Genomic DNA, 17,934 nt, shown 5'->3' on the forward strand with positions numbered 1-17,934 from the left:
ACAAGCGATTCTTAATTGTTACGATGGATTATTTTACAAAATGGGTCGAAGCGATGGCACTGACACATATTCGAGATTCCGATGTTAAGCGTTTTATATGGAAAAGCATCATAACGAGATTCGGCATCCCAAGAGCCCTTGTCTCAGACAACGGTACCCAGTTTGACTGTGGCGTATATCGAGAGCTATGCAACATGTATGGTATCTGGCCCCACTTTTCCTCACTGGTTTATCCACAAAGCAGCGGTCAAGCGAAGGCCACCAACAAAGTCATTATGGTTGGCATCAAGAAAAGGCTGGAGAAAGCTAAAGGCAAATGGGCCAAAGAGCTGCCCAGCGTATTGTGGGCTCACCGCACTACTCTAAAGCGATCCACTGGGGAAACTCCGTTTGCTCTTTGCTTTAAAACCCAAACAATCATCCCCATGGAGATCGGCCTTCCAAACTTAAAATCGAGGCTTTTTGACATGGGCCGAAATGACATGATGTTGGTCTTGGACTTAACTCTAATTGAAGAACACCGGGACCATGCCCTTGCATCCATGGCACAGTACCAGCAACAGCTCGCTAAATCGTATAATCAACGTGTACAGTTACGTCGTTATACACCAAGAGAATTGGTCCTCAAGAAAGTGCTTCCCGCTGCTAGGAATCCCGCTGACGGAAAGTTAGGTCCCAACTGGGACGGCCCCTATCAGATTGACTCAATCGTAGGAACAGTGGCATATCGGCTCAAAGACATGGATGGAAGAAGTTTACGGCATCCCTGGAATTTCACACACTTGTGCAAATTTTATCATTAAGCAAACTTGTACGGCATGACAACTTGTTTTGAATTTTTACCGTGTATATCTTTCTTGTTTCTAATACAATGCTTTTTCTTTCTTGCTTAGTGAGTTACGGTTGTGACAAAAAGCCTCTGAATTCGGAGCCCCCTTCGTAGATATCAGGATTGGCCAACTCAAAAAGCCTCCGAATTCGGAGCCCCAACCGTGAATGACATGTTTGGGCCGAATAAGCCTCCGAATTTGAAGCGCCCTTCATGGATATCACGATTGGCCAACTCAAAAAGCCTCCGAATTCGGAGCCCCAACCATGAATGACACGTTTGAGCCGATTAAGCCTCTGAATTCGGAGCGCCCTTCGTGGATATCACGATTGGCCAACTCAAAAAGCCTCTGAATTCAGAGCCCCAACTGCGAATAACACATTTGGGCCGAATAAGCTTCCGAATTTGGAGCGCCCTTCATAGATATCACGATTGGCCAACACAAAAAGCCTTCGAATTCGGAATGCCCTTCGTGGAAATCACAATTGGCCAACTCAAAAAGCCTCCGAATTTGGAGCCCCATCTGTGAATGACATGTCTAGGCCAAATAAGCCTTCGAATTCGAAGCGCCCTTTGTGGATATCATGGTTGACCAACTCAAAAAGCCTCCGAATTTGGAGCCCCAATCGTGAATGACACGTTTGGGCCGAATAAGCCTCCGAATTCGAAGTGCCCTTCGTGGATATTACGATTGGCCAACACAAAAAGCCTCTGAATTCGGAGCGCCCTTCGTGGAAATCACGATTGGCCAACTTAAAAAGCCTCTGAATTCGGAGCCCCATACATGATTAACACGTTTGAGCCGAATAAGCATCCGAATTCAGAGCGCCCTTCGTGAACACGATTGGCCAACTCAAAAAGCCTCCGAATTTGGAGCCCCATGCGTGAATGACATGTTTGGGCCGAATAAGCCTCCGAATTCGGAGCACCTTTCGTGAATATTGCGATTGACAAGCACAAACGCGATTGACGTAAAGTAGTAGATGGTCATGACTTAATTTACAAGCATTGATTGAAATAACATATAGACATTCCAAATAAAATGTTTTATTAAATATATCGTGAGTACAAGATTTACATAAAAACGGATCAATGTACATTAAAATTATTCGACTCCATCCTCGTCGTCAGTCTTCTCGGTGTCGAAAGCCTCAAACGGAAAAGTATAACTCTGATATAAAGGTGACACTGGATCAATGCCCACGGCCTGGAGAGCCTTGATCCATCTATACTTGAATCCACGATTTTCGCATCGACAGACTTTCTCAGCTAGTTTTTCCTTCGCCTTGTCTATTCCAATTTTTCGACCGTCATGGAAGCCCTTTTCATAGGACCTGGTCTTCGCAGCTTTTATTGCGAACATACTCACCATTTCTCGGTCAGGAATCGGGTGATCCAAAATTCACCGGTTTACTCGTTCCGCGACAATCGGGTTCACTTGACTCACCGACTGAGTTTCAGAGGTATTAGCTTTCTTCAGCTCATTTTCAGCCTTCTCTGCGCAGGCTTGCAAGCTCTGAATGTGACTGTCCTTTTGCTCTATCTCTCTTCACGCGACATGAAGACGCATGTCGATTTCATAGAAGGTATATAACCCCTTCACTGCTCCATGGACGCCCTCCCGAAAAACTTCATAATCAGCCCGGCCGACCATCGACTGCCAGACTTCTGGGGGGAAAATCTGTCGAGTGAACTCGATTGCTACATTTAGGTCATGGATAATCGAATCCGTTTCTATCATCGGTTTGTTCCCAACAAAGACCGAGAAACTCAACAGGCGCGGTGATCCACTGGTTTCTCCTTTCGAACGAGGCGAGTTACCTCGTTGCTGTTTCTCCTTCCTAGGTGACCTACTTCGACGACGTGGGGAGTAGGGCCTCTTATGTTCCCCCGACGTCCTACTCCCCGTGCACGTAGGCTCGCTACCTCGATTCATCTCTGCGTCCAATTCCGCCAGTGTCTTACCCTTCCTTCTGCTGTTGAAGAATAGTTTTCTTGACATCCACAGTCGTCCACACTATTGAAGAATAGGCTCAACACACTGCCTTTTTCCTTCTCACAGTTTGTTGGATTTGAACGCAAAAATGGCACCTACGCGTATGTAGCGCCCACCCTATTTATTCATTACGGGTGCAACACTCCTGAGGCACTCTCTTTAATGCTCTGTGCACCAATATTCGGCGGTTTAGTTCATTCATTAATTGAGGCAAAGGAAGATTCATCAATTTATTCGGCTAAATTTCAAGGCTTTGGGTCGCTCAGTTGTGCCCCAGCCAATCCATGAACCACCAATATTCGGTGGTCCAGTTCATTCATTAGCTGAGGCAAGGGCAGATTCGTTAATCTACTTGGCTAAATTTCGAAGCTTTGCGCCGCTAAGTTAATGTGCCCCATCCAATCCATGAACCACCGGTGTTCGGCGGTCTAGTTCATTCATTAGCTGGGGTAAGGGCAGATTCATCAATCTACTCGGCTAAATTTCAAAGCTTTGCACCGCGAAATTAATGTGCCCCAGCCAATCCATGAACCATCGGTATTCGGCGGTCTAGTTTATTCATTAGCTGGGGTAAGGGCAGATTCATCAATCTACTTAGCTAAATTTCAAAGCTTTGCGCCGCTAAGTTGTGCCCCAGCCAATCCATGAACCACTGATATTCGACGGTCCAGTTTATTCGTTAGCTGAGGCAAGGGTAGATTCATTAATTTATTCGGCTAAATTTCAAGGCTTTGCGCCGCTAAGTTTTGCCCCAGCCAATCCATGAACCATCGGTATTCAGCGGTCCAGTTCATTCATTAGTTGGGGTAAGGGCAGATTCATCAATCTACTCGATTAAATTTCCAAGCTTTGCGCCGCTAAGTCGATGTGCCCCAGCCAATCTATGAACCACCGGTATTCGGCGGTCCTGTTCATTCATTAGCTAGGGCAAGGGCAAATTCATCAATCTATTTGGCTAAATTTCAAAGCTTTGCGTCTCTAAGTTAATGTGTCCCAGCCAATCCATGAACCACCGATATTCAGCTGTCCAGTTTATTCATTAGCTGGGGCAAATGACGATTCTTTAATTTATTTAGCTAAATTTCAAGGCTTTGCGCCGCTAAGTTATGCCCCAACCAATCCACGAACCACCAATATTCGGCGGTCCAGTTCATTCATTAGCTGAGGCAAGGGCAGATTCATCAATCTACTCTAAGTTGTGCCCCAACCAATCCATGAACCACCGATATTCGGCGGTTCAGTTCATTCATTAGTTGAGGCAAGGGCAGTTTCATTAATTTATTCAACTAAATCGCAAAGATACGCAGTTATTTTATCAGATGTTTAATTTACTCATTTCATGATCTTACATCCTACGAAACCGTTAATTAGCACATGCAGCAAACAGAAAGGCAAAGGAAATTTTCATTAATAAATTGAGTACAGATAGTAGTCGTTTTACACATGAAAATTACCCTACATTTAACTTCGAACCGAAATAAATAAACAAAATCTATCAACAAAAATCTACAAAAAACTATGCACACAAGATGCCTAACAAAAATCAAAATCACACCCTAGTCAATCTTCAGGGTTAGACTCCAGGGGCTCAACGTCCACCTGCTTGTATGGAATCGGCTGTGCCAATGTCACATTAGTGGCAGTGAGGGCTTTGAGCCAACCGTGTTTGAAGCCCCGATTCTCAAACTTGGGTACTTCCTCCACGAAGTTCTCCAAGGCGGCGTCCTTCTAAGCCTGGAATGCTTTGGAAATCATGGAGTCGGCTATTTCCTTTGCCTTCTTCGATACTTCCAAGTTAACTTCCAGTTCGGCAATCACCTTCTTGGCTAACTTGATCGCGTCTTCACTCGCGTTTGCCCTCTTTTTGGCAGCCAACTTGAGTTGGTCAGAACTCTTGGCCTTTTCTGCCTCGGCGTCGGCCCTCGTACGTTCTTCCACCGCTTTTATCGCCTCGGACTCGGCTTTTAAAGAGGCCTTCACGACCTCGTTCTTTTCACTTTCAACTTCGGCTGTAAGAAAGCTGATTTGTTTAATAGCATCATGTTGACGGCGACCAATCTCAGATATCCTACCCACCGTCTGCAAAACAAGGAATTAGAGTTAAATAAAAATAAAAAAAATATATAGGTGGAAGACTGCAGACAAGGCTCAAGTCATGTACCAATATGGCCTATTGAGCGTCTAATGCTATTGACAGCAAATCCGGCTTCGTCCGAAAGGTTGCTCTGTCAACCGGCAGGGAAATTAAAGAGGCCATGCTTAAGACCACAACAGGGTCTTTCATAGCCGATGCATCAGAAGCAATCGGCACATTCTTTATCCTTGGTTGAACGATAAATGGCACAACCAAGTCTGACTCCTCTATGCGCGGCCATTTATCGATTAAGTTTTCTACAGAGTCGACTTCGTGCTCAGCAGGATGCTTTTCTCCCCTCTGCTCGACCTCCTGATTGCCCCGTTGGCCGACAATGTGCTCTATTTCAGCCGTATCAATCTGAGCCGTTTCTTCCACAGGGGTAAGTGAAGAAGAATCAGTCAGGACAACAGGCGGAGGTTCAAATCGATTGGTCTCGGCTCTCCTCCGGGCGGCCATCCTCTTTGCGTTTTTCCTCCTGGCCAGTTACGTGAGCGACTCCCTAGCCATGTTCTCAAGATATGCGCCGAGAAATTCCCCCTAAGTCGGTAAAAATATCTTTAAAGGAGGCGTTCACTCGCCCTGAAGTGGATGGAGGGTTGGATAGATTAAAGCCGGCTTCCTCAAAAGCCAAATTCAGAGCCTCGTCAACTTCTTTCCTGAGATTATCGAATCTGTCCAAGGTGGACTGATTCGACTGCTCAGCGACTTCTTCGGCTACTTGTTCGTTCGCCGGCTCTAAATCTGAAGCTTCTAGACCAATCTGCCTAAGGTTTTTGAAGTTTGGGAAAACAAGCGCCATAAGCTGCTTTTTTCCCCTTGGAATCAGAATGTTATCTACGGCTGAAAACGTAGAGTAAGTTGGCTCGTATCTCAGAAGTATGCGGGCCGCCCTCCCTTTCTTTTGGAGGTTTGGACGGCCAAAGAACTGGAGCGCGGTTTTGATTTGTGCAAGTACAGCGTCGTCGGCCGAGACCAGAACTTTCTTCAAATTGTTGCCTGCATAAATAAAACGGTAAGTGCATAGAATCTAAGCTGGGTAAATACATAACAAATACACATCGAGGACTATGCGGCCACCTGGTTCGCCTTTTCATCTAGGCACGGGATCTAGGCGATTTTCGCCCTCGCCGAATTCCCAGTTGCCTCGGACAATGACCATAACATCGTCAACACGCTTGCTAGAGCTGGCAAGCATAGTCACCAAATGATGGTCGGTGTCCTTGGCCCTAAGGAAGTAGCGCCCCTGCCAGCCAGAGGATTTGGCCAAGGCATAGCAATGCCGAATAGCGGGGATTCCAAGATTGAGCTTAAGGTGTCAGTTTAGTTCTATAATACCCATTATGATTCGATAAAAATTTACGTAAGGTTGAGAAGGGATTAGACCCCAGTGACGAAGGATGGCCCTAAAAAACGAGTGAAAGGGGAAACGGACTTCGCCCTTAGTAATGGACATGAGAGAAAAGATGATTGTACTCTCATCGGTTCTCTCCATGTCAATCACACTCTTTACCACGAGTGACAGATGAACGTCATTAGGAATGGGAAAATGGCGTCGAAAACCAGAAACTCGATCCGCAGAAAGAAAGGCTTTCAAATGTTTCGCCAACCTAGCCAGGATAGGAAGTATGCTAAACTAAAAAAAAAAAAAAACAGCAAACAAGGAAAGGGGAGTCGAAATGGAGAAGAGGAAAAATTACAAGAAGTAGGGAAGACAAAGAGGAACGAGGACAAGTTGCAGAGGTCGTGAAATGAATGAGGCAAACTGGCAAGCAACCAAGAAGCTTTGCGAATTCAAAAAACATGTATTCGAAGGGACAACACGGTTTCAAATTGCATTAAATGAATGAAGCGTACGAAGGGGCGGGAAATTATAATGATTCATAAAAAGCATAGACGTTCTGACACTTGCGTTGGAATAAGGGAAGCAGCCGTATTTTTGACTCTCCAAGTTCAAAACCAAACATGCCGACTAACTGCCATTAGTAGGATGTTTAGAGGGCAATTGTGGAAGCCGAATATCTTTTTATGTATAAAAGCCAAATAGATTTGGGGAAAATCAGGATATAAGTTATTCGGTTTCCCCCCAGAGGGATCATCGAGCCGAATAGATAAATCGGCCATAGAACCAGTTGAACAGGCAGCCGAGTGGAAATTGGCATACGACAAAAGAGCCGAATGAGTAATCATGCGATGGACTAAGAGTGGACCCGACCCTAGGGCCCAGAAGCGAATATAAATAAAAAGAACATCAACCAAAGAGAGGTATGTGAGAACAGACTCAAGAAATTTAAGACACAAGCAAACGAGAGACATATACTAACTTGTTCGTCGGAGTGCTAATTCCGGCACCCCTGACCGGAGTGTTAATCCCTTTTTCAGGTGACAATCAGAAGATCAGGAGCATCCTTCAGGATCCAAGAGTATTTTCAAACCACATAACCACACTTCTTTTAACTTCCAAATGAATAAGAGGATGCCACGTGTCCTGAAAATAATAACAATAATAATACTAATTATAATAATAATAAGAATATTTTATGGTGCCAACAACCCCATAATTCATTAATTTAATTTTCACCACACAAACACATTCAGCATAAATTTAAGGTCTATAAGCGTTAGTTCCTATTGTTTTTTTAAATTTTTTTGAGAAAAGTTAATTGCGGTCAAATAAAATAAATATCATGCACGAAAAAGAACAACAATAAGTCCCAAGGGACCGAACAAGAAACCTAACACAAGCAATAAGATACAAAAGCCACAAAAAAATATGAGTGATGCTATTAACATCCCATGAATTATTTTGGAACTCCTATTTCTTTGGACTCCTACTTATAAATTTTGAAACCTTTAAAATTTCTTTTCCTCTTCTGAATAATACCAACATTGTCCTTGTGAAAATATTACACCCATTGAATGCACACCCCCCACACCCCTACACTCCAAAAAAACCCCACTTTCAAAAAAATCCTAACAAAGCCCACGAAGAAAAAGAAGAAGAAGAGACAATGCGATTATTGTCTCTGCTGCCTCATCCACCACTGTCACATTTGATATGCTCTCTCTCTCTGTGTATATATATACACACACACATAATTTCTTAGTTTTCTCATAATAATTTCTTCTATTGTAGAAAAAAATTACAATAATTAGTGTAGTTTTTTCAGTAAAATAGGTCCGAACTTATGAATAATTTTTGATTATCTGTTTCCGAACAAATATTAAATGTTCGGTTACCAATTCCTAAACAAATAAATAATGTTCGGGCCTATGTTCTCGAATTTCGATCATATGTTTGGGAGTTTAGTCTTGAAAAAATAACAAACAGATTTTATTATTTTTTTCAAAAAACTTACCCTTACAAGGCCAATCTCTTCTGAGCTAAGAACAACATTAAAGTTATGAATCTCTTCTAAGTTTTTATTGTTGTACCCCTCTCGTCTTATGGAGTTGTAATTGCCAAAAAAACTTCCACTCCTTGTCATTGTCGGAGAAGTGTAGATAATCAAATGGTTGTTGTTGTTACTGCCGGAATATTGTCGCCAAAGGGTTTTCAAGGTTCTGAGAGTGGATAGGTTTTGAAGGTGAAATTTGGAGAAAATGGATGGGTAGTGATGGAGATGGGTGCTCTCATAAGCCCTAATTTATAATGTAGTGGGTGTGTAGATTTAATTGTGAAATGGGATATCCCAAAATTAATGATATCTTTTGTAGTAATTTTATTTGAGGTTATTATTATAATAAAAAAGAGCTAAAAATTGAGAGGTCCAAAATAATTTATGAGGTGTTAATAGTAACACTCAAATATATATATATATATATATATAATATAAGGGAAGAGAGTTTTTGAAAATGTATAAAATGTATGAGAGATACATTTTGATCCAATGGCTGAGATTAATTCCAAATTTAAAATATATGGCTCAGATTAATTCCAATGTTAGATCTCCCGCCCGTGACTTCTCTCCACCTACCCACGTACGCCTCTCTCTTCCTCCTATCTCTTTCATATTATGTGATGTTGTGTGTGAGTGTGAGTGTGTGTGTTTGGGAGAGCTACACAGAAATTTAAAATATTATGGCTTCGATTCAAGCTTAGGGTTTCTTTTACCGTGTGTGTTTGGGAGAGCTACACAGAAATTTTCTCGGGGCTGAGAAAGTCCCAGAAAATGGCGAGAAACAACGCACAGGGCGAGAAACAACACTCCGGCGCTTCAACCGCCTCCACCTCCGCCTCCGTCTCCGCCTCCGCCGCTATCAGAGTTAGATCCAGACCCGATCCTTTCTTGGTCGTTTGTCGATGTTTCAGCATCGTAACCTCTGCGGCTGCCATTCTCTGCATCTCTGTCAACATTCTCTTTGCCATTCGTTCCTTCAAAGATGGATCTGATGTATGTAATCCCCCTCTTCCTCTTTGTCTCTCTCTCTCTCTCTCTTTCTCTCTCTCTCTCTAGATATATGCCTCTGGATTTGTATGTAAATTTATTGTTTTGTGGATATTTGTAGATATTTGATGGCATATTTCGGTGCTATGCGGTTGTGATTGCAATGTTCGTGGTCGTTGCCGAGACAGAATGGGGATTTATCATTAAGTTCTGAAAGGTTTACTTTCCAATTTTGGATTTTAATTTGTTCTACGAAATTTGAATGTCCATATAATACAAAATGTTAGAGATTCGAGTGTTGAAGCATTTATGTATGAAATTTGAATGTCCAGATTTCACTTTCTTCATACTATCCTTCACAAGGTGATCTTGGTTGGTCACATGAGATTATAGTGGAAATTTTACAAATTTCATAAAACCTATTCACTTGCTACCTGGTTACATGAAACATATCATCATAGCTTACGCTGTAGTTATTGGTTTTGCATGCCAAGTTTTGGGTAAAGCCTTAGCTTGGAAACCCTTTGGTTTATCACAAAGCTCACATTATCTTGGATTGATTTCAATCAATTATTTGCAGGTGTTGGAGTATTAGGCTGCTAGGGGTATGCTGCAGATCTATAATGGCTCACATTTTTTGTGTTCCTGTTATGTGGCCCCTGTTTGTGAAGATTCTGCATCAACTTATGGCCCCTGTCTGTAATGGCATTTTGTAGTTTAACAGGAACACACAAACTGCCATAACTTATGGCCATTATAGACATTATAGATTATGCATCAACACAACAGCAACACACAAACTGCCATAACAGGAATGTTACAAAATGCCATGTTGAGTTTGCTTTGAAATCCTTGACTTGGGTTCATTTCTATTTATCATCATTTCTGGTTCACGGTTTATTCATATCATCTGTGCAAGGTAAGATTTTTGTCTCTATTCCCCTTCTCTCTCCGTTCCCCTTCGTTGTCTTCTCTTGCCATTTTGCCTAAAAATATCATAATAAATCAGGCCCATTAAAATGTCATTGATTGAAAAAATATCATTGATTGAGGGGCAAAAAATCTGCTGATCAACATTTGGTTCTCTTGCTGTTCATTTTTGCCATTTTCAATTATGATTTAATATAACTTGGTGACTGAGGGAAAATTTAAAGTTTGGTGAATGATGTGATGGCCAAAGAAAGAACACTCCGTAAAGGTGTTTTTCTTTATGGGTTTTATAGGTATGTTTTTAGTGTTGTCCCAAACTACTTTCAGAACTACATAATCCAGATTGACAGTAAATCAAATTCGTTGGCAATACCACACAGAGGAAGCATCTGGGATGAAGACATGGGTGTTTGGATCAGTTAGACAATCAGTTAGCCAGTGACAGGTCTGTCATGAACCCACATGGGAACACCACCTGAAGGCACCTCACATTTTTCCAACACAAAAGCAAATAGAATGGGATGGGATGGGCTGTAATAGAGGGGTAGCCCCACCTCTCAAATTTCAATTCCATAATTTTATTAATGAAAAAGTCTAGAAACACATATACTGATCATATGAAAATAATGTCCGATTTTTAGAAACACAGAAACTAATCATATAACGATTGCCTCTGATTTTTAAATTGACCACTAAAATACAGTTACAATTTAGAATTATGAGGGGCAAAATTTAAGTGTAGTAGTTTATAATTATTCAATGACAAGCTCCAATGTTTAATATCTGTAGTTATATTTTTTTTCCCGTGTATCTTTTGTGATTAATTTTATGATTAGTTTTATTGTTGTTGAAACTATGATATGGGTAAAGGTAGAAATTTCAAATATTCATGGATTTGGGTCATTTCTGTTTTTCTCAGGAGGCGTCCAGGTGAAGCTATGTGGAATAGCTCAGTATGGTAATCTCATAGGTGTTACAATTGGATACACAATAACGGCATCTATTAGTATGGTGTGAGTATAATTTTAATGGACTTGCTTTTCGGTTTGAATCTCCTTATTAGTCTTTTATTGTCTTATTTATAGTAAGGGGAGAATTCTTCCCAATCCACTGTGTGAGTTGGAGGCTTTGTGGGGGTGTAGATATACCATAAAATTATTTAATTTGTTTATTTGTTATTTGTAAATTATTCATAAACAGAATTATATTAATTTAGTAATTATAATTATGTGATTTTATATATAAAAAAAATTGTGGATTATTTTTAAAATTATACTTATCGTTTATTTTTTTAAGATAAATATATATGATGAAATAATGTAGTTATAATTATCTTATCAATCTAATTTTTCTCATAACTAATTTGTACATAGGATTTGAAAAAATGAACAATTCAAATTATCATAATAACGGACTAAAATAATATTAAGATTTGAATTGTTCATTTTTTTAATCAACATTTGAGTCTTAGATCACAGTTTTTGAGTCTTTCTCATTACTCAAATTTTAAAATCACTAAATGATTCACCTAATGATCATTGTTCGAGTTTAGAAAAAATAAATATAAAAATGAAAACAAAAGCAACAATTGTCACATTTTTTTTTCAATACTCCCCCACAAAAATGCATAGTTAGTCTATACATGCGTAATAAAATTTTCAATAGATTTCATTGTGTACTCACCTTAAACTGGGGGTATTACTCATGAGAGCAGAGGCATTATTCATTCTTCATAGTAGCCGGTTTTAATTAAACGATATTCAAAATATTTTTACAAACATAGTGTACATGAATTTACAGACATAGTTTACATGAATTTACAGAGAATCACCGAACTTCGCATCACAATCAGAAATCGTCAAAACCACAAACAATTAACTAAATTTTCAACAATTAACTAAATTTTCAGCAATTAAAGCAACAATAGGATGAACAAACAATCTCAATGCAAATAACCATAGAGAATTCACATCAATTGGGATTCTTTGTGCTATATAGTATAAATCTGTTGATCAACATTGGATATGTTAAAAAACAAAATCTAATGATTTCAGTTTCTGCTTGAAATTTCAGATTTTGGCTTGAAAGGCTTGCGAAGAAAGCAGAAAGTTTTCAGGTGAGACTCTAATTGCGAACATATTGAGTTTGCTTTGAAATCCTTGACTTGGGTTCATTTCTGTTTATCATCATTTCTGATCAACATTTGATATGTTATAAAATAAAATCTGCTAATACATATCAAATTTTATCAAACAAAATTTCTTTGTATCAATAAATTTTATTCATATCATCTTTGGGAATTGCACAGTGTGCTTGCCACCCCACAAAACCACCCTTGAGAAACTCAGAGACAGACTGTTTGAGATTTTCTTCCAAAATGATCCTCTTCACAGGTTCAAGAACCAAGCATGCTATCAAAAATTGCTTCTGGGTCTTCAATTTTTCTTCCCTGTTTTTCAGTGGGGACCCAATTATAGTCTAAATCTTCTTAGGTCTGATGTCATCTCTGATCTCACCATTGCAAGCCTTGCAATCCCACAGGTATATATGTATATATATAAGATACCAATTATGAAAACTTTAGTTAGGCCTGTTTCAATTAGATATATGTATATATGTATATATATAAGATACCAATTTGATTGGCAGCAATAGCACTAACTGGTGTGCATTTTAGTTTTAATTTCTTTTAAATTGCAGAGCACTGGCTGGTGTGCATTATTTGATATTTAATTTTTTTTATATTTGATTTGTTTGGAATTGTATAGTACAGTCTGTTAAATATATTTTTATAACTGCATTTTAATCTTAATATTATTTACACCGTGCCTTTAGGCACTGACTGGTGACAAACAAATATGATTATAATAAATTAAAATTTTGATTGGATGCGTTAAAGTTAAAGAAATTTTTCCTTCTTCCCTTTACCCCTGTGACTCAACTCAATATATTTTAGTTTCGTTGGGTGAAATCATTCCTTATTTTGTACAAGAGCTGAATCTATTCTTTCCTTTATTTATTTGTTTTCTTTCTTTCTTTCTTTCTTTCTTGATTATCAGGTTATCCTTTATGTTTGCTTAACTTTCATTAGTTGTTAATGGATGCAGTTATATTGAATTTATTGACAGTATATTCTGTGTCATTTAGCAGGTTCATGTATAGTCCAGTGTATAAATTGTTTTCTTCTTAGTTTCATGAAACCCCATATTTCACCTCCTCTCATTTCATATATATCTATCGAGTTATAATTTCTACTGGGTTTTGTTTGTTTTGATGTTTTTGTGAAGTTTAAGGTGCCATTCATGGGTATTTTGTTTCATGAAATTAACTGTTCTGTTTTCATATCCCTATTATATAAAAAATGGGTATAGGCTGATATGTTGCATTTACTTTCCTAAAATTTGAATCGGAGAAAGAAATATAAATTTTGTAGTAGAGAATAAACAGAAGATATTTGTAGTTTCAATTATATTTTTAGCAATAAAATTTGATGTTATCTGCCACTTTAACAACAAATTTAGTACATCACTAAATTTGTCTTTCTTGGGTTAATAAAAATCCCGGTGGTATAATTCCAAAGGGAATGGTTACCTTATGCATATGATTTTTTGCTTCTTTTTTTTTCTATAATTTTAAAAAAAATAAAATAAAAATTCTATTAGTAGCCATGCATATGTAAAGGCTATTCGCGCTGCTCAGCATTTCATCTATATTGAAAATCAATATATCATAGGGTCTTCATACAATTGGAGCTCCCATAAAGACATAGGTAACGAACTATTCCCTCACATGCAAAAATCATGGTGTTTATATTTCTTTTTCTAAAAGCACAAATGATAGAATCTTCTATAGACCGAAGACTACCCAACCAAAACTTAAAAAAGTTTTATCTGGCATTTTTGTTTATGTTATGCAATATTAGATATTATGGTGTGAAAAAATTGATGCAATTTAAGAATACCTGATGGACTTGAGCATGGTTAATGATTATCTCAAAACTAGATAGTTGAAGTCATTTTTGGCATGAAATTTGGTTTGCAGAAGTGGCTTACAGACTCCACTAAGTATATATACACTCCTATATGACGATTTCATTGCGTAATTGAATCTCAATCTCTCTTTCTCTCCGAAGAAATATGGAACAAGAAACTACAATGGAGGAGGCATTGCTCTTAGGTAAAATTCTAGTTTCATAGGCTTTCAATATTGGTTTTCCCCAATGTTTTGATTTCTAAATTTGGGTTCTGATTGACAGAGAAGAGCGATTTAGTAGAAGAAAAACAAAGCTTCGAAAGATGGAGTTCGTATCAGTACGTGGAAACGGCTGGTTCTATAATTCCAACAGCTTCCTTGGCTGGAACTGAAGTCAGCGTCAACGAAATTCGATTTGCTACTGCTTCTTCTGATCGATATTACCCTCATTCTCTTCACGCCCCTTTGATTAGCTCACCTGAACCAGATCCTAATGGTAATCCAATTCAATAATATCCCCAATTGATTCACTCACTCACAGACACACACACAAACAGTTTTAGTTCAGAATTTGTGAATTTTGTTGCTGCATACTAGGAAAGTTATGTTTCGTTGGATTCACGCATATATATGCATATGAACAATCACAGAAACAGTACAGTTTAATGTTACATTGAAATCTCAGCAACCCAGCAGAGGGTTTTGTTTTAACAATTGGTTACTACAATACCCAGAAGAAAGTTTTGATATTTTTTGCTTTTAAATATTTTGGGTGGTGTTTTGTGGTTCAGAATTTGTGAATTTTGTTGCTGCATTTTAGGAAAGGAAAGTTGTGTTTGGTAGGATTCACTAAACAGTGAAACATGTTCAGTTTAAGTGTTGAATTTGGTGTTTCTACTAAATCACTGATTGAGGAAGTTTTATGGTTCAAATTGGATTTTGATCTCATCCCTATGTTTAACATTGCCAGAGATATGATATTTACTGTTAGCTTTGGCCTCCCTGAATTTGCATTTTCTTAGCCTAGCAAAAGAAAAGAAAAGAAAAGAAAAGAAAAGAAAAAGCAGGGGGATTAGAAAGGAATTTTGCAACTCACATGTGAGTTAAATCTCTCAATAATGTAGCATCACTCTGCTAAATTTTAATCCAAATCAAGAAAAAACTAAAGAAAACAAATTGGCAGCAATCTACAAATCTGACTTATTAGAGGTGTTTTAAATTATTTGTTTTCTTGAGCTACATTCACCAAGGATTAGTGAAACAATGGAGTCACGAATGAAGTGTTTAGGCATATAGACAATTACTTGAAGTGATTATGGGCACTGTATAGTCGATTAGGCTACTGGGTTTTATTTACATGGACTATTCAATTTGAATTAATTAGATTCACTGCTTAATTTAAAAAGGCCAGCTTTATATAGTTTCAATACATGTTTCTGTTTAGAACACATTATGATGTACTGAACGCTAATATGGCAACATAGCTTCATCAATTGCTTCCCTGCAAGTACTAGACTATAGCATATTATTTTGGATGCTAAACTATGAGCCAATTTTTGCAGAGCAAGCTCTCATTTATCAACGTGGATATGGAGGAGATTATGGTGGAATGTCTAATGAATTTCAAAGGTGAGGTTCAATAATGACTTACAGAATATTGATTTTCTAAGGACCTATTCAATAATTAATTGGGGTGATAACTTCATATTTTTTTAATAATTGTGGGTTCAATTGCCCTTGCATTGGGGCTTTACTGTTTTAGCTAAGAATGAAAGAAAAAAGGCTGATTGCGATGCCGTAGGAGGAGGATATGTTACTATGCTTCTTTTTTTTCAACACTATTTATTGAGTGTTAACATACATTATTGGGCTCATCTATTGACAATTTAAGCTTTTGGGATAACTGGTGTTCTATCTGTTAATGAATGAGAGTATGGTCACATGTGAATGGGAGTGTTAAGGATACATATAATCAAGTTACCCATACATCTTGATGAAGTTACTCCTTTCTCTAATAGCATAAGCTTTCAATGTGATGGTAGTGAAACTTGCTTGGTTGTAGCAAACAAGGAGACTGGTTGAGGATTTTTTCTGTGTCTGTACTTACGGTAGACGGTTTAATAAGATTAGGTAGTTCTTTTGATTTGCTACATCGTGTTTTAGTTGAGAGTGAAGTGGCCTTTGATATGACAATAAATAAATGCTTTCCTAAGCTTTTATGCCTGAAATTCCTTTACTGAGTACTTATTGTGAGCATATTTTCTTGCTGTAGGTGCGAACAATTTGATTCCCATGGAAATTGCACTTAAAATTGCTGAGAAAATCAGAGCACGTGAGAGGTTTGCTGCTTATATCGTTATTCCGATGTGGCCAGAAGGCAATCCAACAAGTGCTGCTACACAAAGGATTTTATTTTGGCAAGTAGGAACCAATTATGACTTCAATGCATAGCATTGTGCTTCTGCATTTTAAAGGCAGCTTCAGAGATGGATAACTTTGTTGCCTTTTTTTTCATTAGATTAATATGGGAAATCAAAAAATTCTATTAATCTGCCCATCAGTGTATATACTTCAGAAGGATCAATTTTTGATTTTGAAATTATCTCTCATTTATTGTACAGAACAAAACAATGCAAATGATGTATGAGACCATTTACAAGGCTTTAGTGGAGGTTGGGCTTCAGAATGAATACACCCCACAAGACTATTTGAACTTACGTTCATATTTGGAAAGCACCGGTGTGCATTTTGTTGTTTGTTGTTTGGTCTTAAATTACAGATGATTGGTTGGTGTGCATTGTTTGTTGTTTTGTTTTAATTAAATTATTTTAGAATTGCAGAGCACTGGCATGCATTGTTTGGCATCCAATTTTAATTTTGTAAAATTGTAGAATATTAGCTGGTGTGCATTGTTTGGTTAATTTTATTTTATTATTGTAGGAGAGGGTTCAAGAAAGGAGTTGGAAAATTCGAAGATCCTTGAAGAACAATTTCGAATTCTCTAGAATATGATGAGAGGCTTAGATTCTTCAATAATCTCAACTTAGGAACACGACAACAAAGGAGATGATGGAGATAAGAGATTGGGTGAAGAAGAAGGCAAAATGGCTAGAGAATAGAATAATGGCAAGGCTCTCCCATTGATCTCCCACTTTCACTCTCAAGGTCGATAATGGAGAAGGGAAATTAGTTCTTTCCCAAGAGTTAAAAATCTCCAAAATCCGTCCCTTGTAAAGCTATGGGTGGGTGCTATTTATAGGCACCTCATGATGTAGGATGGAGCCCATGTGCAAGGCACATGGGGGATATTCTCTCTAACCACCTTGTCCGAGGAGGTGACCTCTCCGAGGAGGTGACTTCTCCGAGGATGAGAAAACCCCGAAGAGGAGATCAATCCCTCGGCGAACCCTTCTTCTTAGCCACACCTAACCAATGATCCCCAATCATCCCAAAAGGTCAGGGGTAGTCCCAGAGGACGTCCTGCCGCAAAATATTGCCGAGTCTCATGGACCCCCCGGGGTCGTGCCACCTCGACCCGGGTATAGGCTAGTTTAACCGAAGAGTGAATTTATCTCCACTCACCGTCCTCGGGATCGGGTCCTTTGTTCGAACTCCATTACGCCCATGGTTCTGGTGCGTAGATCCCGGAAAGCTCCGAGCCCGCAAGTGTTCTGGGACTCATTAA

At 38.7% G+C, this 17,934-nt stretch overlaps 3 protein-coding genes and 1 long non-coding RNA gene across 4 annotated transcripts; all 4 read left to right on the top strand.

Annotated features, from left to right (window-relative positions):
* The first annotated feature begins 53 nt into the window (after positions 1-53).
* LOC145813296 (uncharacterized) lies at positions 54-803 on the top strand. Its single transcript, XM_082908587.1, has one exon. The coding sequence runs from the start codon at positions 54-56 to the stop codon at positions 801-803; it is 750 nt and encodes a 249-aa protein (XP_082764713.1).
* Positions 804-9,004: 8,201 nt separating this feature from the next.
* Positions 9,005-9,570, top strand: LOC114311972 (uncharacterized). The gene is made up of 2 exons (XM_082910444.1): positions 9,005-9,353; positions 9,469-9,570. The coding sequence occupies exons 1-2, from the start codon at positions 9,132-9,134 to the stop codon at positions 9,559-9,561; spliced, it is 315 nt and encodes a 104-aa protein (XP_082766570.1). The 5' UTR covers positions 9,005-9,131; the 3' UTR covers positions 9,562-9,570.
* Positions 9,571-9,933: 363 nt separating this feature from the next.
* LOC145813956 (uncharacterized) lies at positions 9,934-11,455 on the top strand. Its single transcript, XR_014357425.1, has 2 exons — positions 9,934-10,266; positions 11,197-11,455. It is a non-coding gene; the product is annotated as an uncharacterized LOC145813956 (long non-coding RNA).
* A 526-nt stretch (positions 11,456-11,981) lies between these two features.
* Positions 11,982-17,046, top strand: LOC114316853 (phospholipase D beta 2-like). The gene is made up of 6 exons (XM_082908588.1): positions 11,982-12,019; positions 12,351-12,393; positions 12,738-12,818; positions 13,929-14,046; positions 16,522-16,670; positions 16,871-17,046. Exons 1-6 carry the CDS (start codon positions 11,982-11,984, stop codon positions 17,030-17,032), a joined length of 591 nt encoding a protein of 196 aa, XP_082764714.1. The 3' UTR covers positions 17,033-17,046.
* The last annotated feature ends 888 nt before the right edge of the window (positions 17,047-17,934 follow it).

This window comes from Camellia sinensis, chromosome 15, assembly GCF_055761805.1.
Source record: "Camellia sinensis isolate YWXY chromosome 15, ASM5576180v1, whole genome shotgun sequence".
Classification (NCBI taxonomy): Eukaryota; Viridiplantae; Streptophyta; class Magnoliopsida; order Ericales; family Theaceae; genus Camellia; species Camellia sinensis.